We start from the raw sequence: 25,722 nt of genomic DNA, 5'->3' as shown, positions 1-25,722 counted from the left end.
CATGTAGGCATACTGCAGTTATGCATTTCAACTGTTATTTTAGTCACCAACTTTAACTAGAATTAATCCTATTGCAATTAGCAATGCTGAAATTACGTTCTGATGAAGGCTGACATGCACCAGTGATATTCTCAGGAACCAGAAACAGTTTTAGAGCGAGAGAGAGTGCCATTAAAGCAGCAAGCCACAGTGTGAACACTGTGGTGCAACTATGTCTTCTCTCACAAAGAGCACCACTGTTTTCCTCACCAAGGAAGTTCATATGGTATCTGGCAAAATTCCACCCTGCTGACCACACCTACAGGTAAAACTGGGCAAGTGGTAATGTTATATGGCAGGACAGATTGAATATTAGATACGCTTTTATGTGAAATACCTCTCAAGGATATGGCAATAGCTGTTACAAGATTTATAAAAAGGTTGTTAACCACATATCTGTGATTCACTGTGTTTCAGGAAACAAGCTTTCATCACTAGCATAGGGCTGGGCCTTTCTTCTCACTGAACCTCTTCTACAGCTATCACACCCACATTGCTGTAGGATTATGTTAAATGGAGACAAACATTGGCAGAAAGTACAACAGGGCACACTATTTTCAACTGAAGTTGTCTTTACTTTAATAAGTCGACATTTGATAAATTACATTTTTAATTGCAACCGTCACAAAAATACATTTTGATAAAATGGATTCGTAGAAAGGATTTACTTAATCACATCAAACCAATTGTGAAAGAAACATGCTTGGTGCAGCTGTAGTATGACTACTGACTTCTATGGCACCGTGAAGTGAATGGCAGCTACCTCTGCACCGAGCAACGTTACTGGCATTCAAAAAGAAAGAAAAAAGTGGGCCCAGATTATATTTGTTCACTTGAAAATATCCAACATTACAGCATGTAAATGGAAAAAGTACAAAACTGGCAACCAACATGTGTGCAGAAGAGTTTTGCAATAGGACATGTGAAATAAAATGACCAGTATTTGTTCCACCTGTGTATTCCTCACCATAACACGGAGTACATTGAAAATGGTAAATCCACAAACTGTCTCTCTTCTGATTCTTTTTTTTCTCCGTTGTGATCAGTTTTGTATTTAGACATCAATTCAACAAACATCATTCTCAACAGTATATATTATTGTGACAAAAGAACATGATGCAGAGTAAAAGACAAAAATAAACATCTTTACAAAATAAATCTTTACACTTGTTGCAAAAAGTGCTTCATGAGTGCCCAATTGTCTCATTTTTTTAGTACCCACAGTTAAAATATTTACCATTACATGATCTGATTTAATCTACAATTACATTTCAACTAGTGTTCCCACTAAAAATACCAATATGCACACATGTAAGGTGGGAACATTACCTATGCTGCTGCTGTGAGGCTTGGTTTACACAGCGACGGCACTGATTGACGGTCTGCCTGGGGCAGATTTCACACAGTGCTGTCATCATGACTGAGTCTACACCAGGTAGTGACAGTCTTCAAATTAAACAGGAACAGCACTGTAGGTAGTCAAAAATACTGGATCCTTTCCTAATATAAAAATGATGGTCTTGGCTGGGTATAAAAACCCAAAATGTACAGTAACAAGACAATGTCAACACTAAACCAACTTCAACTAAAACAGTCATGCGAGAAAGAAGCGTTTCAAGTTCAATTTGATCACAAACTAATCTGAAACGTCATTAGAATCAAGGTGGCTTGAATTTCCTCTTTGACAGAATAAATAAGTGTTCTTCGTTTCTGTTATAAGGCCTGTATGCCTCAGTCCTTAGAACAAGACATCTTCATGCTCTATCATAAGCTGTATCACTAGTTTCTGCTGCCTCATGTCATTCAGGGTTGTCAAGGCATTCTGCTCCGGTGGCTGCATAAGCGTTGGACCATAGACAATCCCCAGGTTCTCAGAGTTCATTAAATTGTCCTTTTCGAACTGTGTCACCCTGTAAAACAAAACAAGATAGCTAGTCTGGAGAGTAGAATCAGGCAAAATACAAAAACAGCTAATTGTTTTTTAAATATTTGGATCTAGCATTATTCTATAATTCCCTTATTTTCAACAAATCCCATGAAAAGACCAAAACCAATAATGTTTTAGTCCATATACTTTCAGACTTCTGAACTCTTTCTGTGGATGAATAGACTTAATTATATCCTAAAACAGCTAGACGCTGTAGTTTTTTAGCAAATGTTACTCAAACAGGAGCAACTGTGAACTTTCAGGGGACTATTTTCATAATAAAACATTTATATTTTAAGGACCAATAAACAGGTGGTGCTCTAGTGAGCATTTCTGGCAGTAGTATGATGTATGTGGGATCAACTCGAAATAAAGTACAGTGCCCATGTTCATTGTAATGAAGGAATATAGCCTCACTTTTTGGACAACGTCAATGGAGGTCTATGGCACAGAGGATTATGCTAGAAGAGAAGATGTATAAGGCTTTGGCCATACATGCAATACTTCTTAGTAGGAATAATTGATTGTTGGTGTTGGTCTTTACAAAGGATTTGAATGTAGTTCTTTACATATAATAACTAAAAACATTGCATGTCCTTGTATTGATGACTTGTGTGTCTGAATTGACCTCTTGAGGTGAGCCATCAGGTAACGTAGGGTCTCGTAGTGGGCTGGGGGGAGCTGCAGCACACTCTCGTGGATAGCCTCCAGTCTGGATTCAGCATTTGGTATTTCTACATTACATTAGTAACATGATTAGTATCAGAGCACTGCGGAGTACCAGTAACAGAGTAATGGCATGGAATAGCCCAGAGTGGAGGATCCCTTACTTGCAGCTTGAATAAATTTGGAGTACAAGTCAAACGTAATGATTGGAATGGGAAGGTCTCTTAAGTAGAGTTTCAAAGCACCAGCAATAATGTTGATGTCTGCATAGGCACTGGCACTGATGTCAGCCTTTTCACCATCTGTTAAAGAAAACAATGTCATTTTACATTTGGATATAATTAGAAATAAAGGCTGAATGTTCCTGTGTACGTCACAAAATAACGGACAGTGCTATTTCGTGCTGTACTGCAGCTGAAACAAGCTTCTCATTTAAAAGTATGAACTCGTGAACTAAAACCTCAGAGCCCGGAATCCTGGGGCAAATAAATCTGATGTCAACAAACCTCGGTCAAAGGCAAGCCTCACGTCCTCTATGTGCTCTGAGAAGCCAGACACTCGGTAGAGACCTTCCGATTTCATACCTGCAACAGAAAATCGGGAAGTTTGTCTCAGTTTTTTGGGGAATTTTTTTTCTCTCATCACCTTCCCTGCCTCCCATTCTGCCCCGTAGGCATAAAAAATGAGCTGGAGGAAATATAGGCATCTATTCGAAACTCATCATCATTGCAAAGAAATTGCAGAATACTTGCAAGTTAATTTACTAATCAAACTTCATGATCTGCTTTTCTTTCTCTAAAATGATTGATGAGTTTTAATGTGAAGACTAGTAACTGCATTCTACCTCTCAGCTCTATTTCTCGAATACACATGTCCACCACCATGGGTCGTGTCGTGTTGTGAGCTTTGACGAGCGTGGTGAGGTCACAGCTGAACACTTTCTTTATCCTGCGCAGGTCCGGCTGGCAGTCGCTGGGAACCAGTTTGGAGCACTGTTTGTGTACATTCAGCCCACAATCTAGAAGAGCAAGGGAGGGAGATAAACAGAGATTAGTCTCAGACTGATGATAACATAACCATCACAAGGGCTTAAGACAGCAGTTTGAAATGGTTTCCCAGAGTCAGTGATAAACTGCACTGTCAGGCAGCACAGCCTCAGCTAAGCTGTCTCAATGCACTGCACCAAAGGTAGATAACAGCAAACATGGCAGCAGGGGCGGGGACTCTTGTTGTAGTTTAAGTCACATGGAGCGTGCTGGACAGCTGGCAAGAGCAGAGTGTATGTGAGAAGTACGCCTGCTTCTGTGGTGGCACAGCTTGGAATGAAAAGGTTTTAAAAGGAGCCACACTTGTAGACGGGAGCGTCCGACTGAAATTGTTCATCTCAAAGGCGTTTTTACTGCCTGAGCGACGTTAACGCTGGTCTGCTGATTGGGGCCCTCGCTCAGTGCTCGCAGAGAGAGTGTAGCAAAAGATAAGAAAAAAAATAGACGCTAGGCAGGGAGTAAAAGAGGACAAGTAAGTCTCTCCTATTTCACATTGCACATGAGGTGTCTGATGATACCAGTGTTTGCCTCTGGCATATCAGCCTGGCTAATGTCTCAACAACAAACACTCTATTTAGGGAGAAAGCCACCAAGTCCACTGATGTGCACATCAGTTTCATGACTGTCTGTGCTGTGAACGTATCTTGTGACCATGGAGGCCATGAAAACTCCACAGAACTCTCATACCCAATCACTTAGATCTGCTGCTATATTTGGTGAACAACCACAGTATGTTTGCCCTGTGTTTGACTTATGTTTTATCATCATTTACATATGGTATTTTTAGTGATTTCTGTTGACACAGTAACTTACATGTAGATATAAATGCTGTCAGCATATTGCATCACATGGCATTTATTTGCACAGTATCCAGTTATAAGGGAATTATTGTTTAAAAACACCTAGTTGCCTTTCAGTTGGTGTGACTGTGATTAAACATTATTGAGGGGAAGAGGGTTCAAAAGGAGTGATAGCAGTTATAGCTGTGATTATATAAACGTGTTTGTGTGTGAAGAATGTACTTTAATGAATCACTGACAGGAGGATCTTAACTTGTTAGTCACAGACAACAGGAAAATAACCATAAAAATGGACATAATCAAACCACTTTTTAATGAAACATTGGTGACAAGACAGAGTTAGCCATAGCTCATACACTACTTGTGTGATCCAACACTTATTTGACATTCTTTGTGTAATACGTGCCATACAACTTTGATGTTGGAATGTATAGTTACCTGAGCAGCGGACACCTTGGGCGATAAGGCCCCACATGAAGTTGGCACAATACTCACACCAGTGCGGCCCTCTAAAGGTGTGTACCTGGGGTTAAAGACGCAGGGTTATACACATACACACACAAACACACCCCACAAACATTGCAAGTCATTGCTATGTCCAGTCCAAACTATAGAAACTCCCATTTGATGTACTGGACAGACAGTACTTTGTGATCCCAAGCTACAGTGGACGGGACCCCTCGCCAAATGAGAGCATTTGTATATACAAGGCAGATTAAAGGATTTACTATGTGTCTGGCATCTGCTCCTGGGCAATCGGATACATGCAGGCAGGCACAGAGGCAAGCCTGCAAGTCAAAATAACAGATGTACACCCACTGTGCACCCTAAAAACACAGATAAGATGGCAAATGGAGCAACACCTGTGTGCACGTGCACACACAAATAGATAGTAGTAGACTGATGAGTGAAGTGGGCAGGTGGTGAGTGGATGCTTTTTGTTCTTTTTCAAAGGGGAGTATACAATAAAGCTGGGGGTCATCATAACCTGCCTGTTAACTGAAACCCAAGATACAATTGCAAGAATGCTGACGTGTCCAGAGGCAAAGTATCCCTAAATTCTCCTTTGTATATTTAAAGAACCTTAACTATACTACTCTGCTTTCTACAATGTGCTGTGCACTTACACTCTCTGACTGAAAGGAGAGGACTCTACAATACTTTTCATCTCTACAACTGTTTTTACAAAATCAGCAGCCTAAAACAAAAAGGGATCTATGAGCTTTAAAATCAATGCTAATCAATGTGTTCTGCTAATGGCTTGTGGTACAGTGTATCCATTAGTTCCCCTCAGTGCATATAGGTGGCAGCTGCATGTGTTCCCATCAAAACAGCAACACACTATGGCCTATAATGGGACAAGCAAACATTGAGGCAGGCAAAAACACATCTGCAAATGCATCTCTGCTAGGGATTACTTAATCACTGCAAAAAACTGTGAGAGCTAATAGAAAAAATACAATACAATGTATTCATTATTTAGGGGAATACACACACACACACACACACACACACATATATATATATATATTTATTCTTCCCCTAGATAATGAATACATTGTCAGCAGACATCAAACTTTTAACAAAAACCTGCTCACCTTGAAGTTGTGTATCTTCTCATAGGAGCACTGCTTCTCCGGTGTATCTTTCAAGGCACTCCGTCGCACCAGAGGTGAGGAGATCTGTGGACAGGAGGCCAACAGTTTAAAAGGCTTCCACAGAAGTGTTCCCTTGCTCCCCAGTTTGACTCCCAGAGCCAAAGCAAGCAGCTCCTGATGCTTCCTCTCTTGTCTTTTAGCCTTGTGGATCAACTCCCCTCCTCTGTTTTCTTCAGACTCCATGCTCGCCTGGTCTGGTTCCCACAGACTCTCCATCTCATCTGGGGAAAGATGTGGAGGCGAGACGTGGGTGCTGTGCAGCAGACGTTGCCGACAACAGCCCAGCGCAGAAGCGGCAGCTACACTCCACTCCCCTCTGACCCAGGAGGGTGACGGATGACAGCCAGCACGGGTTTGACTCTGCATCTCGTCTGAATCCAGCAGCGAGCAAGAAGAGCAGGGGGAACGGGATTGGTAGTGGGCGTCCTGAAGGCAGGAGTGTGCCTCACACAATGGTCCTCTTTCACACGCCCAGAAAGAAAAGAGAGAGAGAACAGGGTCCCTGATAGGGAGGGGCCAGGAGATTGAGAGTGAGGGCGGTCGGGTGCTGTCAGGACCACTTCACACAGCTCAACAGCTCTGTAAAGCAGGATCAATAGTGCAGACGCCCTCTTCATATCACAGAGCACACTCCCATTAGCGCGCTGCCTTCCGGACACACTCCACTTCACTTTACTGGAGATAACACTCAACTGCCAGCAGCTCTCAGTCAGCACTGGGTCTCTAAACGGGTCAGTTGACTGCTCAAAGACTGACCAAAGATTCGCTGGCCTGAGGGAGCCGAGGCTGTTTCCTCGTAATTCAAACAGTTCTTGACCTCCAGCTATGTCAGTCGGCTGGTGGAATTCCCCACACTGTCGTCCAGACTGGATCTTCCAGACACTCTGACTGCAGACTACTCACGCCAATCACAATCATTTGTCTCAGAGGACCAGCAGAGCCAGACCATCAACTGGGATTGGAAGGGATTACTGCCATAATCCTTACACAGGGAATAATCCCGCAGTGCCCAAATCCAAGTAAAATCTCACAGCAGGCTCATTTGCAGGTCTGCAGCCATATCGCATTTTAGCAGTGGGGGGCTGTTGCTATGTTCATGCTGAATTTGTCCCTATTAGCTCTGCTTGTAAACAACCAGTTAACAGCACCAGAAGGCTTTCTCGGCTTTTCTAATTAATCAAGAAACCTTGGTACACAACACTGAGCAGTGCAAACTACATGTCAAATGACAAGCATCGGCAAGATTTTATGCCAACGAGCTATTTTACAGAACAGCAAAGCCCAAACCTTGAAAAGACACCAAGAAAACGATGAGGTTGAACTGATTTCTTAAACAGGGAGAGGTCATACAGCCAGTAAGCATTAGATTTGTGATCATAAAGAGCTGAAGCCAAAGCAGAGTAGTGAAGCGGAGAGCAAAAAGACCCAAAGGGCAACTGCAAAGCTGAGATAAAATAAAAGGATTGGCAGCTTACAGACAGTAGCAAAGTAAAAAAATAGCTGTGGGCCTTTTGTGTAGCAACTATTTCTTTTTGTCTCTGGCATCTGGGGGCAAGAGTTAACTGACTGATAGCTATGAGAGTGACATAACAGGTGAAGATATTTGTCATTGTGGCTGACATTCCTTTAAAAGACCTACACATACCATACCATACAATTCGTCTCTACAGCTAAGTCTGAGGGGACAGATGAGGAATAGACCACTCTGAGATATTTCAGCCTTGCGAGGATGAAGGGAGGGAGGGACGACGAGGGCTCTTTGTCTGCAGGCAGATGGCTTCTTGTCTCTTAAAGAAGAGCTCGGAAGAAAGGACACAAAAGGTGGTCACACAACAAGCTCTGCTTTCTTTTCAGTGGCTTGGTTCTTTTATTCCTGCAAGGCTTTTATGAGAGCACAGCTGAGCGGACTCTGTTGTGACTGAGTACTTGGAATCATGGGAAAAGGGAACAGTGGCCACTGACACAGTAAGACAACAGGATACAACTACCCACATCCCAAACAAAACAGCCCTCACCAACATATCTGAAAAGAAAAAGAAAAATAGACACAATGTGCAAGTGCAATCAAAGATATCTGCCATTATTCAAAAATGGAAGAAATTGACACTTTTGTCGTCAATGGAAGCACTGAAAATTATCTATTTTTCTGTGTGTGCAGCCAAAAAGAAATAACCACTTCTAAAAGTCTGGAAATGTACGCTTATAATGCGGTGTGAGAAGCATTTTTACATTTTACAACAGAACACACGTAAATGGCCGTTTTTTTGCATTTTTATAGCCTGCAACTCTCGGGAGAGAACAGGTAATTATCTTAACAAACAACATGACAATTTCTTTGGAAATCTTTTTCGGGGCATGCGAGCAGACCAGCCTGTCAAGAGAGCCCCACTGAGATTAAACCAGTGTGGTGAGTATCAGGAGGAATGTGGCAGAGGTTCTGGCCACTGAGGAAATTCCGGCACATGCAAAGAGAAGTAAATGCAGGAGGTTGATCAACAGGTCGAGTCAAGTACTCCCCCCCCCCACACCTTCTGGGAGTATTTTAATTACACAAGAATTTGCAGTCACAGCAATATGGTGGTATCAACCTGACACTGAGTAAATACACATCAATGTTGACTATACAGTGAAGCTACTGTGGCTGTAATGCCTCAGGGCGTGGCTGTGTCATTGGTAAACATGAGGTTCAAAAAGCAACCACAGATTCGAGTTGTCAGGGTCTCTGCCTCTTGGACACGCAATATTCAAGCAGACAGAAACGTTTTTTTCTACCTTGACTGGCAGGTGGTTTTCAAACGCTGTCTGACGAATCCTGCCATCATCATAGCTGTCACTGACTCAGATCCTCATGTAGAAAACTTGGCAGGAGGAATATGAAGTTAGATTTATAGAAGCGCCGAGATAACTGACAATGTGACATTTAGACAGAGACGAGCTCCAGATTTACTTGCCAAGTGGAGGCTGCAGTCCACAAAATTTCAAACATTATAAGCTGCAAGTCAAACAGAGCAACAGTGCTGGACACTGTTCAGTAAAGCACTGTGTGTTAAGCAAACAGAAGTTAGTCTGTGTGTTTCAGAGCACTTGTGAGGGCAGTCCTCTGCACTAAAGGGCTTCCTAGAGGTTGGTAGTGGCATGTACAGTTTGAAGTTCACTATGAATCAATGCACTGCTGACTGACCGATGGCCATTATGTCAAAAATGTGGCATTAATGGCTTGTGTCACGTTACAGAGACCAAACTGAAGGCGGATGATAATAATACTGCAACTGATGCTCCTGCTGACAGGGCTGTCATGTGTCTGTCACTGACTGACAAAGTGTAGGCTGACATTTTAGAAACAAAGAATCCCCAAAGCAATACATCTGGTTTTCAAGCTGAGAGACACATTAAGGATACAGCTCGTCAAATCTCAGAAGAAGAAAATATTAGTATCTGTTAATAAAAAGAGCTGGGTGTGAATCTTATTGCCATCATCAAGCCTTAAAGAGAGGGGGAAATGAGTTAAGATTGCCACCTAGTGGAAGGATAGTTAGGATTCTTCTCCAGTAAGAAAACAGACATTCCTCGTTCCTCAATGATAAATCATTCACAGACTTTAATCTGACAACAGCTCGCGAGTGCCACTGAATACAATGTGCAATTTGTCTCACCCAAGATCAGTGTGTCTGATATGCTTGGCAGGCAGAGCAAAGTCCCAGTCCCTTTGGTCATCATTACCTTTTAGAGGACGCAACCAAGCATGGCAGCAGTGAACACATCCAGGGGCTACAGGGATAATGTACGTCTCACTCACAGGACAAAGTGTCCTCTCAGTAGTAGCACTCTCATCCTACTGTAAATGTACTGTAATGTTCAGCAGCATGGAAGTAGATTAAAATCATGGTGCTATACAGTGTCTGTCACAGGACCGAGAGAAATGTACCAGATAATTTACATGTACTGAGATGATGATGAGATGTACTGCGTTAGAAAAATAAAAACATCGTAAAATAATTCTGGCTTATTTATTAGGATTGTAGGTAACTGAAGTCTTTTGATAAACTGAAAACAGTTTTCAAGGCTGGTTCTTTAACATTCTAGAAATATTGAATAATAAATCAAGTTTCGTTTCAATCCAATATTTCTTTTATAGTGTATATGGAGCACTTTGGAATAACTATACTTTGTGTTAGAATGAAATAATGAGTAAGCTCTCTTGCCAAGGACTAAAGAGATATAGAGCTGCAGATAACTATTATTTCTATAAATCTATTGATTATTTTTGTTTTGTTCATTGATAATTAAAATTGTTATATAGTATAAAAGGCACATCACAGTTTTACCAGAGGCCAAGGTTGCATCTTAAGTCTGCTTGCTTTGTCCAGTCAACAGCCCCAAAACTCAGATAATACATTTTAAAAAGGAATAGTTTGACATTTTGGGAAACACACCTTTTCGCTTTCATGCCAAGAGTGAGATAAGAAAATCGATTCACCTCTCATGGAGCTTACCTGGCAACCTCACAATGAATACAACGAAACTCAAGGAAGTTAGGCCCTGGGCCAAGAACAAACCCGCCGTAACCCCGATATGTAGTTTTTACAGATTAAACAAATGAGATATTACATGTTAATTAGTAATCCCTAGGCGCTGGTTTGTGTATTTTGTTTGCTTTGGACAGAAACAGGCTAGCTGTTTCCCCATTTCCAGTATGCTAAGCTAAGCTAAGCTAACCGGCTTACTACTGATCTACTCATTTGCTCATGGACACTTCAACAAGGAAGATGCTTGAACTTTATAACAGCCTCTTTGCTCTACACCACCCACAGTGCACACAAAAGTACAGTACACGTATAAGATAACTCACCCTATCATCTCCCTGGAAGGTGACCCTGCGTGGTTCTGTGCGTCCACGGCTCAGCCTGTGCACCATCTTGTCCTTGAGCAATGAGGTGTAACCAAGATGCTCGTAGATGGGGTTAGTGGTCATTTTGGCGATGTACTCCGCCGCCTTTGTCTCAATGTAGAGAGTGATAAGGGCGTCCGTCACTAGGTCATGGACCGACTCAAACCTCTTCTCACCGACAAAGTGCTTCCCGTCATAGAACAATCTGTAGTTGAGGGTCTGGTGCCCAAACCTGGATTGACATACATGAAGACAGAAAGAGTAAATAGTGTCAAGTTGAGTGGATGAATAAAAGTGAACAAGGTGAAGACAGAGTGAGGACTGGGCTGCTGATAGAGCCGACCTTTCAGGGGGTTCTGTGCTGCATACTGATGGTGTTGGTACCTTAAGGCCAAGGTGTGTGTCCCTGGCTGTCTTTGGCTCTCCCTGATGAGGTAAGCACCCTCTGCTGCCACCAGAAGCTCATCTGCATATTCTCGAGAGATCATACCATGAAATCTGTAAAAAAAAAAATGAAATGCAGTACCTATTACTCTTCCTCCAATGTAATTTTATCCAATACACACATATTTACATTTTGAATGTATGGATGTAACCAAAGCAAAAATACACACATACACACTAAATACACATCTACCCACTTAAACCCCACATCTGATGCAAGGCAGTAATGCTAAATAAAACCATCCTCTGCATAGTCATATTTGAAGAAAAAAAGGCATTAAAACGATGAGAGTAATCAAGTCACACTCACTCTCTGCCGTAGTATTTGGGTCTGCTCTCCATCTGTGAAGCAGAAGAAGACATATTGGCTGGAGCAGTACGATATGAAAGCTCAATTAAATGGCTTTGCAAATTGTTCTTTAATTGGCTTTGCGAATTGTTCTTACAGCTTGTGTGGAAGATAAAGGACTCTACACCCCAGGACAGATTATCTCCATCTGTGCCCTCGTGTCTATTTGCAGCTACCAAACCATAAAGCCAAATCACAGAGTGTGGAGATGAATTAGAGGCAGTGTAAGAAAACAGCTGGTGATAGATGGCCAGCTGCAAAGAATTAATACTTAGTGTGTTACTGTGTCACACCAGGGTGTGTGTAGTGTGTCTGCACTACAAATCAAAGGCTATGACTAAAACATTTTTCATTTTGTACATGCCATCTAACACTTTTGTTATCCAGACCCTCTTTCCATACACCTTTACAAATGATAGTGTATAATCTCTTTTAAAACTCAGTTATGATACATAATGGATTTGGTAATGTGTTAAACATCATTTTGTGCTTTAAAGGTCCCATGGCATAAAAATTTCACTTTTCACTTCAGGTTTTTTAACATTAATATGCATTCCCCCAGCCTGCCTATGGTCCCCCAGTGGCTAGAAATGGCGATAGGTGTAAACCATGCCCTGGGTATCCTGCTCTGCCTTTGAGAAAATGAAAGCTCAGATGGGCCGATCTGGAATCTTGCTCCTTATGAGGTCATAAGCCTATCTCTGCTTTGTCCGCCCAGAGAATTTGGCCCACCCATGAGAGAGAGACATCATGGATTTCAAACGAGCAAAGTGGCAGATGGTCAAGGCCACACCCCTACCCTCCACCTTGCCCCCCCCTCTCTCCTCCTCAATAGCTACAGACACAGAAATGGCACATACTAAGGAAAGCTCATTGTGGGACTGGCTCTAGTGGGTGTAATTCTGCACCAAGGCTGAATTTCGGGAAAGAGACTTCAGATACAGTATTAGGGGACCACTGAGGCCTAGATAAAAGCATCCAAAGAGCACCATGTCATGGGACCTTTAAATCAACGGGTAGCCACTAATCTCACAGAGCAAGCTCACAACTTTCACTTTGCTCATCAAAGTATGGCAAGAGTCAAAATAAGATGATACATGCATCATTTCTGGTAGGCTGTGCAATAGAAGCTTGGCAGTTCTCTCAGTGAGGGCAGCTTTATTCACAGAGCTAAAGTCTATTCTGTCCATTCAAAGTGCTGCCGATGCTTCTAGACTTGTTGCTCTCAAAATGATTGTCAGATGCCCATATGAACATTGAAACAGGCTTTTGTTTGCTATAATACTTCCCCCTCGATCCTTTCGTTTCTCAAGTGATGGGAAACATAAAATCCACACTTGTTTATCTGTTATTATAAAGCTTCAGCTGTCTGAGTTAGACAAATCAAGTGGATATCATCCAAAGTTGCAGTCTTATTAGTACAAAATTCCCTCTTTTAAGACAGACTGGTAAATCTATCTTTTAAATCCTTTAGGTTAAACAGGTTCAGAAAATGTCAAATTACTCCTAAACTATTCACCAAAATACATTCCTAACTACATTTAAGGCAAAGAATAAGCCATGCAGTTGGAGGATCATGCTTGATTTTCTAACTCTAGTATAGCACTGAGTTTAAACAGTTACTGTATTCATGAGGAGTGGGAGTTTCAAGAAGCAGCGAGCCACTCCCCATCGGTTACTGATTGGTCTGGGTTCCAGCTGCCAGACTCAATCATTTCTCAGTGAATGTTTTCCACGCTAAAACCTGAGAGTAAAAACTGAGTTTTCAAAATGCATAAGCAAGCGGAAAAAAAGGTCTTGGCTTTGAAAAGAAAAAGAATGGGGCCAGCAGTAGTTTGGTTTGAACGTTAATAGTTTATTGTCATATGACCAAAAAAAAGAAAAAAAAAGAAACGTTATGTTTTTAATGTTTATATTTCTTGCATTTGTCTTTTAATGTGTATTTTTCATCTTTTGTTAAGCATATTGTATCACATCTTTTTGTATGAAGTATGAAATATAAATATAAGGTTTTTTAAATTATTTGTATGACTTTTCATATCTGTTGTTTGTACATTTCATTTTAATACACAGTCGTAATGCAAAATAAAATTACTCAATTCATCAATGAGTCATTGATAGTGAAATACAAACATCTCAAATGTGAGGTATTACAGGTTTTCTATGTTGACTTTAGACTTAAAGTTTCTGAGAATTTGCATATTTTACAAACTAAATGGTCAATAACAATGTAAAACCAATCATTTCAGCCCTATGCAGTAGCCTATTGTATACAGATTTACAGATGTACTGACCTCCTGAGGACATGTGATCCTCTTTGGTCTTGGGGCTTCCTGCTGTAGCTGGTACACTGTTAGAGAAACACATGGATGTTAATTAAGGCCCTCTGCCCCTTTAAATTATGCTCATAGCTCCGTGTCAATTGTAATTACATACATTTCGTAGATTTGTTACCAAAATAACAATGTCCTCCTGGACATCAAGGAAGATCTCCACTTAACAGTCTTTTAGTATAGGCTCTGACTGCAGCTTTGATGCAGTGCAAGGGTAACAAGGAACAACAGGAGCCATTAGCTTATATATGTGAGGCTAAGCAGCAGTCAGTGGTTTACATGACAGGTGCCATTTATCTGCAATGCATTTATGTGAATAAAGACCTGTTGTGCACTTCCCCAATGTGGACTTACAAGTGCACAATACTGCAAAACCCAAATACTTACACTCCTAAATACACACATGCTGCAAATCCAAGACTCTCTGTTTTAGTATTAGGAGAACTCAAAGTAAATCAGTGAAGCAAAGTGAAAATGGAATTGAGGGATTTGTGCAAGTCAGAGTAATCACCACAAACACCTCACAGCAGCAGCCTCACAGAATAAGTACATTACATTACAATTACAATTAGTGATCAAGAAGTGAGAGAAGCCGAAGCGTTGCTGATGTTTCTGAGAACGGGATGTCAGTCAGGATAAAACAAATATTATGTTACGACAACAGAAGAATCAGTAACTGATTGTGGTTACTTTCTTCATATCCAATTTTTAATCTGTCTAGAGCTTGAGTTTCTCTTTTTCCTGACAAAAAGAAATACTGTGATAATAACAGAATAACAGTCTTTAGGGTTTTATTTTTCAATGCACTTGCTCCTACAGTACATGTACGTTTGGCAGTCTATAACCTTGTGAGATGTGGATGAGGACTACAGTGTCACCTCACTGTGTGAGGTTGAGCTAAGTCTTCATCACAGCAGATTCTCCAGGCAGGGGAAGGCTCCTGACTGTGAATTTTCATGTTTTGTCAGGCTGACTTAAGCCAACCAGCAAGATCTGGACATCATCCATTCCTGTGACACAGTGAGCTCTAAAAATACCTCAGCAGAGGACCAGAGGAGTCAGGAGAATATAGGAGACTTCAGAAACGCAGCATTATGGGACAATTATATGGAAGAGACATTTAATTACAGGAAGAAAATGTATATAAAAGCTTTAACTTGTATTGGTCAAACTGTAATCACTTTGAGGACAGACACAGTTTCCAGCTAAAATGAGTTGTGCTCTGCTTTAACAAATGCACCACATATATTCTGAGGAGTCAACCCATTTCCTCCCACATGGCAAAAAGATTGTATAATGAAGTGGGTGTTCTGAGGACCCTATTTCAGCTGAGCCTCTTTGCAGGTAGAAAATTGTATTTTCCCTGGGTGCTGGTAACCTATTTTACTCAGAGATCAGGAATTTGCTGCTGTGCATTTGTGCGTATGTGAATGGGTAGTGTGGGCGAGTGTGTGTGCCTTTTGTGCGTGTGTGTGTGTGTGTGTGTGTGTGTGTAGCCTTTTGGAACATGCAGCGTATACTGTATCTAGTTGTACTATGTAAAACAAAAGACAATTCTTCCAAGTATAGAAAAATGTCTCTTTGTTATTTATAGATTACAAATAAATGTTGAATAAATAAAAACACTAAAAGCCAAAGTCAGGCCAAGTCAGTCAAAATCTTTGCAAAGCAGCATACAAAATAGAAGAATTACTTACGGTAGGACTTCCATATGGGCGGTTGGTAATCCTCAGGGTCTGTAAAACACAAACGTATAGCAGGTTTCTGTTATGTTGTAACTCACAGTGGTGTTAATAGACTGTTTCCTGTTTTCTCTCATTAAAATCTCCATTTCTATCCCTTTCCCAGTGGACTGACTGCGAGCCCTTCACCATGGTTACATCACTGTTGTTTATCTATCTGTTATCATTATGCATATTGCTTCACACTGTGCAGCTGCCTCTTGAGATGCACCAGTGTAATACACTTCTAACCAAGGCCTCTGCTTCAAGGACAATCAATACAGATGTCTGCGTGTTTCGCTAAACATCGTGTCAGCACACACCTTAGTCTATATCCTTCGTGTTCCACTTCCGGGATTTCTCTAGTGCTGCAGGAAATTCCGCCGGATGCATGTATTTTCCGTTTCCTTCCGCTTTCTTTGTGTTGGAATTTTAAATTCGGTGGATTAATGAGGACTATTTTTGACTGCTTCTCAGATCTCTGCATGGTACATTGAGACAGCTAGCTAGACTATCTAGTTTTCTCTCGCAAGACTATTTTGCAGCGGCTCTGTGCAGAGTTTAGCGCCGCCCATGACGATTCTGATTGGTTTAAAGAAATGCCATTAAACCAGAGCACGTTTTCCTCCCATCCCCGAATGCTATGTGGAGCAGCCAGACTCTCCTTCAGCGTGCTTTGGAGGAGGGTCTGGCAAAGTGAGACTAGCACACACCTGATCTAAATTACCCACCGGCAGGGTCCCGAAAACACAAGAGTACAAACACATCAATCAAACGTAATGTAAGTAAATACAATACAATGTCACAACCCACAGGAAGACTTTTCTCCGGGAAACACAATAGTGGATTTATGATTATGTGAACACATTCCTGAAATATATGATGGCGCTTTTATATTAGCTTGAAAAGAGTTAGAGAGGGGATGAAGTAAATGCCCTGTATCAGCTGATAAGTTACTGTAGTACCCACCGGGTAAAATAATGACTTGTCATAAAACGTGTCACTTAACACTGCCAACTGTCAAAAACACTGCCAGTAATGTCATAAAATGCCTGGCCCTGATTATGACATAAATGGTGCAGCATATTTTAACTAATGATATAAAAATGATGTTGACTAAACTTGATAACCACATGTTACACCATAGCAACTCAACATGTTGAGGAAAGTCAAGAGATGTGGTCAAAAGCTTTGGAAAAATAAATTGGAACTTGTCTTGCTGCTGTTTTTTAAAGGTCAAGTATGAACCTTCAAACTCAAATATTGATGTTGTGTCTGTATTTTTATTTTACAAATTTATAATTCTATTAAATTGCAACATTTTTGTTGACTCATTAGTTAAAACGTACACCCAACAGAAAGAAATAATCCTTCCTCTAAAAACAATCATTTGGTAATAATTTGATGCTATTCACAGCAATTTCTTAACAGGTTTTGACCCATTGGCAGAAACATGTTATTGCATATCTAAATGTTTCTGCATGTCCTACATGTCACAGTGAGACTGACTGAAATGACCCAATCATACAGTGTCAAACATGGTGGTCTATAGCTATCACATAGGCAGATGACACTAAATGCCAAATGCACAAAATAGCTGACAATAAATGATTCATCCGCCTCTCAGATGTCTAGTGTACCATCTCTCATTAAAGGTCCCATGGCATGAACATTTCACTTCATGAGGTTGTTTAACATTAATATGAGTTCCCCCAGCCTGCCTATGGTCCCCCAGTGGCTAGAAATGGCGATAGGTGTAAACCCAGCCCTGGGTATCCTCCTCTGCCTTTGAGAAAATGAAAGCTCAGATGGGCCGATCTGGAATCTGCTCCTTATGAGCTCATAAGGAGGAAGGTTACCTCCCCTTTCTCTGCTTTGCCTGCCCAGAGAATTTGATCCGCCCATGAGAGAGAGAGAGACATCATGGCTTGCAAACAAGCAAAGTGGCAGTCGGTCAAGGCCACACCCCCACCCTCCACCTTGCCCCCCTCCTCTCCTCCTCAATAGCTACAGACACAGAAATGGCACATACTAAGGAAAGCTCATTGTGGGACTGGCTCTAGTGGCTGTAATTCTGCACCAAGGCTGAATTTCGGGAAAGAGACTTCAGATACAGTATTAGGGGACCACTAAGGTCTATATAAAAGCACCCAAAGAGCAACATGTCATGGGACCTTTAAACTCCCAGCAACAATGTTGAAGGACTCAATTGACTGTTTGAATAATGAATCATGTTGATCCAGAAGACACACATTGCTCATTTGAAACATTCCTTTGCACTCATCAGCAGATCGGCGGCGGCGCCACACCCCTCAGGCCAGAGGAAAAAAAAAATAAAACACACCTGAGAGGGTGTGAAAACCAGTGAGCACTTGTTGGATGTGGCCACTGACGTAAGGGCAGCAAAACTGTGAAACTTAGTCATAAATGGCATCAATGTTAAAACCGTATCACTAGTTCTTTTAAAGTCTCTGTATATTCCTTGTGCTGTATTTATCTGTTTAACTGAAGGCAATCCAAGGAATTTCCTCCATGCTGTTTGTTTTCTCTACTTACTGCAGCAGGAGCTCAACTGGAACACTGGTTGCAACATTATTAAACAAACCAAAAGCTCATCATTGCTTCTGATCTTGATAGTGCTGTTGCTTTAGAGAGAGCTGAATTAATTACACAGGAAAGACAAGATAGGTGCATATGATCAAATGCTGAATAATTACATAAATTGAGAGCAAGCAGCTCGATTGAGAAGTGGATGTTTTGAGAGTAAGCATTGATGCTAAAGCCCTCTGCAGAATGTCAGCCTTCAAATACAAGTAAATAGGCTTCAGGCTCAGTTGGCTGATGTGTGACCAAGCTGCTTCGGAAAATGTATTGTCCTAATGCTAAAGCTTAGTCACTGTATATTGCACTGGCAGTCTGAAAGATTTATTTCACTGCGGCTTGTTTAAAGAATATGATTTCATCTGGTTGGCTGCCAAATACTCGCTTTTCAATCGGATTCTTTTTAATGACGAATGGCATTTTAGTCTGCAATTCAGCGGCAACTGCGTCTGAAAAGAAAGCTCTTAAGGGTCGATTCTGATGCAAGCAAACAAACACACATAGACACACACACACACACACACACACACACATACACACACAACATCAAAAAGAATTTCTAAGTAGCTCAGAGTTTGTGCAGTGTCTGATGATCAGGGAGAATTTAAAATTCGGGAGCAGCCAAAGGGTTCTTAGCCCCAAAGAAACAGCTATTAATTGTGTTGCCCTCCATTACTCACCAGTCAGAAGCATTCAATAAAATAATTACCGGTGGGTATTTACTTTGGTGACAAAGATAATATGTCATATATCTATATAAGCCTTTTATGACCTGTACAGAGCTGTGTTCAATATCACTAATTTTAGTGAATATGAAATAAATGATGTCAAATCTGAATAAAACTCCCCACTAGACCATTAAAGGTGAAAGAAACAAGTAGTTTTGTATTGACTTAAAAGCTACGTATTCAGCTGTAGCCCTATTGTAAAATACCCACAAAACCAACAAATAGCAGCAGACAACTACGTAATGTTAGATGGCTGGCAAGGCCCTGACATAGCAGAGGTAATATGGAGCTGATCATGCTCCACTTGCACACACAAAATATAGACATTGATTGGTTGTTGTGATATTGTAACACTATATTCAATGTCTGTTGTATCAGAAGGGTTTGCTTTCTTACAGCTAGGTAAAGATGAATAGGTCTGGTCTTCAGGATTTTGAGAACCTGAGGTGCTTGGCACATTGATGCACCATGAAAAAAGATGGAATCACTAGTATAGATGAGACATAATTTGTTGTTTTTTAGACAGAAATCTTATTACTGTATGTTCATTTGAGATGTTTTCTGTTACACTTCACACAAATCTTCTGGCAGTATGTTGGATCAAAACAAGAAAACGTATGCTGAACTTCAGTGATAAAACATCTATCCTCTCCTCCCTATGCTGTTTACTAATTAATACTAGATGGGACTTCAAGGTCCATCTGCAAACTCATGAAATACAAGTTGCACAGCTGTCACAGCACCATATCTTCTATGCTGTCTGATTGCAAGATACTGGCAACACATCTATCCCAGCAGCTAAAAAGCAGAGGTCGAAAATCATACACAGACGTCTTAAAACCAGACTGTTTTCACTATCACCTTGTTAGCCTTACATGTTTACACACACACACTACTTATGAGAAAACGTTACCACACGTGTTGATTTCAGTTTTATGTCAAATGTTTCCATGGTCTACATGCACCTGCTCATCTTTGTTGGGGCTGGGGTCTGTGAAGGTGAATGAGTTTGTGGTATTTTGTTTGATTTGGTGGATCTCCAATCTTTTTTCATTTCATGCTATGAATGTGCCAGGCATGCACTGCACCACAACCTCATAGTTCACCCCAGCATTGTAACTGTGTTAGTTAGGTGTATTTTTCTCTGCTCTGCTAGAACTGAACGAGCCACTCAGAAAAGGTGGCTTGCTCAAACATTGGGCTACCTAGATGATTTAGATGACTCCAAACGGACTCATGTCTGGAACTTGTTTTCCCATTTTCAATACGCAATACAATACAATGTGATTAAGCTTGGCTAGGGAAGCAAAAAGGTGAGATTTGACAGACTTGATACAAAAAGAGAATTAAAAAAAAAGAACTTGATTAACCCCTTGATTAAAAGAGAAAAAGAAAATAGATAAATGTTTATATTTGAAAGCCCTAATGTAATGTATAGCCAGTATTATTCACATACATAAATGGCATACAGAAACAACACATTCTGAAGTACTCAAATAAAGATACATGCAGAACCTCTCATAAAGACACACACGTGTGTCAGTGGGATGAAGCAGAGCTGCAGCAGGGAGACCATCTGTGTATTACACTGGTCCAAAACAAGCATTTCAACACTGCCTTAGTGCTGACCAGATAATATGTGACAGGTATGAGGCTGCTTCTCTGGAGTGTGTTTGTATGCTACTGGGCTGGATACTATTAGGGAAACTGTATATTTTTCTGTTAACAAGAATTGTAGCTGAGTTCAGATGAGGGAAAAGTGCAATTTAATAATCTGATTCTGACACTGCCATGTCCCTGCCACTGAGAGAGTCTGTTGTTGTAATTAATAAAGGATTGACTACTGGGATATGTTCAACCAGAATTGAAATACTTAGGGGACGAACTTCCCCCTCGCTGAAGCTGTAAAACATGCGGTTCATTTCAGTCAGTCAGCATGCATGACACAAATCCAGTCCAACATGATGTAAACTGATAAGGACATGAAATTTATGTGGTGAAAAGATTTCGAGGTAAACTGCAGCATTTGCCAGACACATGTGCAGGATTGTGTTGAGCAGACAGCCTCTCTGTAATACATGGCTGTAATTCTGCCTCCCTGACCAATTTTGTCATTTAAGGCCTGGGAGCTGAAGGGATACTTTCATGCTCTATCCCTCAATTTATTTTTCAAGCTTTATTTCCTGGAGCTGTCTGGCAAATGGTGTACTGTTGGTGCAGTACATGCTACAATGCCCACCTGTGCCAAGAATGTGTAGGAATCTCACTGATCTAGACGAATTGCCAGAAAATATCTTTCCATGGAAAGGGAGAGATTGCAACATATTTGCTGCAATCGTGTTGCAATCCTTTCAGTTTGTCTGTTATTTTATAACATGACTGGCCTCAAAAATATAGGGTACATCTACTTTTATTCACCTGTGCATGCACGCTGCAGTTATAGACTTTGTGTATATAATGCAGTCTATACACTACAAGGTGGTTTGTGTACATTTCATTGTACCTAAATTTCAATAATTTGCAGGAAGTACAGAAATAAATCATAGTCTGCTCCCATAATATAACTACCATTGCCACTATCACAAATTAGATGTCATTAGTGACACAAGTTGAATGAACTTTATTTCAACACTCTCCCTCCAAACAACATTACTAGATAGACTTATAACCAGAAGCAGCCTAAATAACTACACCAAAAGCTCTTTATTTGCAGCCAGAACTGACGACCTAATACGGAGCAGAAATTGAGCTTCATTTTTGTGTCATATACCTCATAGTGAAGATTATTCAAATGTTGTGTCTGACTGCCAAAGAGCTCTCCATGAAAATAATAATACCCTTGTGAATACCACTATATCCCTGGCAGCAGCGCAGCTTGTAACCTCTGATAATTATTTTGAGAGCCCAAAAGTAATGACAACCCTCCAATGCCACAGAGAGAAAAGACTTTCCTCTTAAAGCAGCAGTGGTCAAACAGTAAATCCACCGCTTTCTGAAACGCACACATGAGATAATGCTCTGTAAAGCATGTGGTTGCCACAGGCTATATCAGCTTGGAAACAACTGCCTGTCCTTCCCATTGGGCAGTACCTAGGGAAATGTGACTGCTGTGTGGTGTGGTTGGGATGCAGAGAGAGTTAAAGTCAAACAAACATTATGTACAGTATACTATACAATGTCCTCACCCTGTAATAAACTATAGATTTGCGTTGTTTATGTAGATGGCACAAAGTAACACTAAACATTTCCTAGACTCTTCACTGTAAAAATTTAAAATATTGGTGGAAACAGCAATGACATAAACCAAATTGCTGAGTCTGGTATTATAAACAGCCTCTCCTTCCCCTCATCAGACACGCCGTCTCTCTCACACACGCCTCTGGTTGTTGGCAGGGATTCCACATCAAACAGTGCTGTGATAGTGGGGTTTGTACTTTATACCCTGGCAAACACGAGCAATGTGCTTTATCAACACAAAATGGGATATACACTGAGACAAGCATGGAACTGATATTTCATTCTGGGCTTGTTTGAACAGCTGCTAACCCACTTTCTGTTCTCATTCTGTGAAAATTCAACCCTGAAATTGATTTTTTTTTAACAAATATATAAAAGGTGTGACTCGCATATATACCACATTATATGCAAACGGGGTTTGATTGGAGTTTTGTGCACACTGTGGCACTGGACACCAGCATATTAGGGTTTTTTACAATGTCCCAGCCTGGTGCTGCATTTTGGAAAATGGTAGACTACACAGGCCAAAGATAATCCTTACAGCCAGCCAAGCGGAAAGTCAATAAGGGAATTATGGAGATGATTGGCAATCTAATGATAACATCCAAACCCAACGTCATATTGACTGCATCTTAATCCCTTTGCACATGGAAGGTGTCCTTTCCCACTGAACCCAAATACAACAGATGGTGATGCTTATCACAGCAGTCACTGAAAGCTACTTTAATAATATGTTTGCTTAATGTTTACCAAGCACGTGTGAGATGCAAATGGGGAAATGAGATAATGTCACATTTCCTGGAGCATATGTGGTGGCTTCATTATACAAGATAATGATAAAAGTTTAATTTAAGCCAAATAAGGCATATACATCAATGGACACCGACAAGCAAAATCAAACTCCCTACAGAGGAATGTATAATAATAATAATAATAATAATAATAATAATAACAATTATTATTAATATTATTATGTGAACTCTTACCGGAGGACACAGATGAACCTGAGAGGCTTGAGTTGCTGGATGCTGCCATCCCAGCCCGTTTCACGGCTCGGTTATTCCCGTTTGGCCAAGGTGCGCTCACAGCAGCTCGTCCCCGGCGGTGTCTCCATTTCACTTACGTCCCAATGTGCTTCACCTTTGACGGCTCTACCGGTGACTATTTCATGTCTCGTGTCGTCCAGAAACCACCAACCGCCGATCCTTCCCCTCGGCTCGCTGCGCGCCTCGGCGAGGAGTCTGCCGCATCGACTGACACAGATAAAAATAGTCAGACACGCTACAGGAACACCTACACTCCGTGGATCAGTTTCGCCAAAGCATTTCCTCGCACTGGACAGGCAGAATCTGTAGGTCTAGATTTGTGCCATGCAGAAATCGGTTATGGTTTCCATGTGCCACTTTAAGGATTGTAATAAACACACTACACTGCAGCGTAGACGCGCCTTCTTAAAGTGAAAGTTTGGAGCAGGGTGGTCAAATGTAAGCAAGCTAGACTGACAAAATAAGCCAAAGACAACAGACTTCAGTTATGTTTTCAAAATCTAAAACACACGTTACTTTGTCTTTTAACCCACGGTTAAATAAGATTCATGCAAATGCCCAACTGGCTGAGCCACTTTGGCATATTTTCATTTTTATCAGATGTCATGTTATGTCATGTTACGCTGAAAGAGCTAGAATCAGTGTTTCGCGCCATCTGGTGGGGCTGCATCCCCTACTTTTCCCTGGGATCACACAGACAGAAAAAGATGCACGTAGCCTAGTGTCTGTGACATTAACTATAGATTTTGAAGGGAGTTTTTTTGTGATCAACTTTTATTATTGGCACCTTCAGACATACAAAACAATTTCCACACTGTGTGACAGGTAATAGCAGATGGTGCACAGAACAGATAAACACAAATTGAACAAGAACAAAAACCCTCTCCCACCTCCCACCCTCTGCTGTCTCGAGGAAAACAAAACAAACAAACAAACAAACAAACAGTAATCACCCCTTGCCTAATCACTCTCCTCTAATTCTTGTGGGGTTGAGGTGATTAAGTCTGATATTTGTGCTGCTGTGCTTTCCCATAGGCTGATGATCTGGCTTTGTTAATCCTTGCTGTAGAGAGCTCAAGCATAACTATGTCTAGAAAATACGCCAACCACTGTTTTATACAAAGCGAGTGAGGGGGGAGCCAGCGTTGAGCTATAATTTTCTTGGTTGCAGTTGAGCCGGCTAGCCAAATTTTCCTCTGTCTCCCAAGAAGGTGCAATTTAGAGTTGTCATTAAGTAACAAAACAATCGGGTCAGTAGGAATTCAAGCTCCTATCACATCAGATAGTATTGATGTTGTTTTATTCCAGAACTCATGCACCTGTTCACTCTCCCAGACCATATGCAGGAAAGTTCCAGTTTGTTCAGGTTGACGGAACATGCAATAGGGAGTGGGAATGACTTCAGAGACGTATCTCTTCTGAGGAGTCCAATATGTCCTATGACATATGTTGAAGTGGATATACTGGTGATTTGGGTTCTTGGAACAGTGGAAAATGTTGTCCCAAACTGTCTCCCAATTAATTGCATTCCCCTCAGGGCTCAGCTCTCGCTCCCATTTCTTTACTATTGGGATTTCTCCTATGGATACTTGCATCTTGGACACTAATCCTCTCACAGGAAAATCAACAAACCATGGCAAGACTGTTTCCCCATGGCACTCCGTAACATTTAACAGGGCTGATCTTAAGCAAAGATAAAAGTAAAAGGATGTCCTGGGGACCTCAAAGCTAGCTCTCAGGTCTTCAAAACTCAACATATCTTTCTCATTGAATAGCTGATCTAAAGTATAAATACCTCTGTCACTCCACTGCTTACAAGCAAAGGGTTTGTTACCAGACATTAAGTGTGCATTGTGCCATATTGGGGTATTCAAATGCTACTTATTGGTGTAGCGTAGTTGCTCCTCCACCTGTTTAAAGTTGTAAGTTAGCATACACTTTTTTGGACACAGCTGCAAAGGAAAGGTCTTGCAGTCTTAGACTTCCAGTGAGGTTTTGCTGTATTTCTCTCCATGGAACTGTAGATGAGGGGTCCATCCACACTCTGAGGGCCCGTAGCTGAAAGGCTCTGTGATACATTTTAAGGTTGGGGAGGGCCAGGCCAGCCCCCCCCCACACACACACACACACACACACACACACACCCTTACCTGTTCACATGAGCTGTCACATCAGAGTCCACAATTTTCTTCCCAGCTGTGAGTAGCTTTTTCATGTCCACTGTGCACTGCATTGTACT

General features: G+C 41.2%; 1 protein-coding gene across 1 annotated transcript; it reads right to left on the bottom strand.

Annotated features, from left to right (window-relative positions):
- Positions 1–593: 593 nt before the first annotated feature.
- Positions 594–24,038, bottom strand: chn2 (chimerin 2). The gene is made up of 13 exons (XM_031299004.2): positions 23,424–24,038; positions 15,848–15,886; positions 14,112–14,167; positions 11,779–11,810; positions 11,409–11,522; positions 10,986–11,256; positions 6,077–6,160; positions 4,917–5,001; positions 3,477–3,650; positions 3,139–3,216; positions 2,797–2,934; positions 2,595–2,700; positions 594–1,949 (listed from the first exon to the last, which is right to left on the bottom strand). Exons 1-13 carry the CDS (start codon positions 23,470–23,472, stop codon positions 1,778–1,780), a joined length of 1,398 nt encoding a protein of 465 aa, XP_031154864.1. The 5' UTR covers positions 23,473–24,038; the 3' UTR covers positions 594–1,777.
- Between the last annotated feature and the right edge of the window lie 1,684 nt (positions 24,039–25,722).

This window comes from Sander lucioperca, chromosome 10 (genome assembly GCF_008315115.2).
Source record: "Sander lucioperca isolate FBNREF2018 chromosome 10, SLUC_FBN_1.2, whole genome shotgun sequence".
NCBI lineage: Eukaryota > Metazoa > Chordata > Actinopteri > Perciformes > Percidae > Sander > Sander lucioperca.
This window is presented reverse-complemented; position numbering and strand designations above follow the sequence as displayed.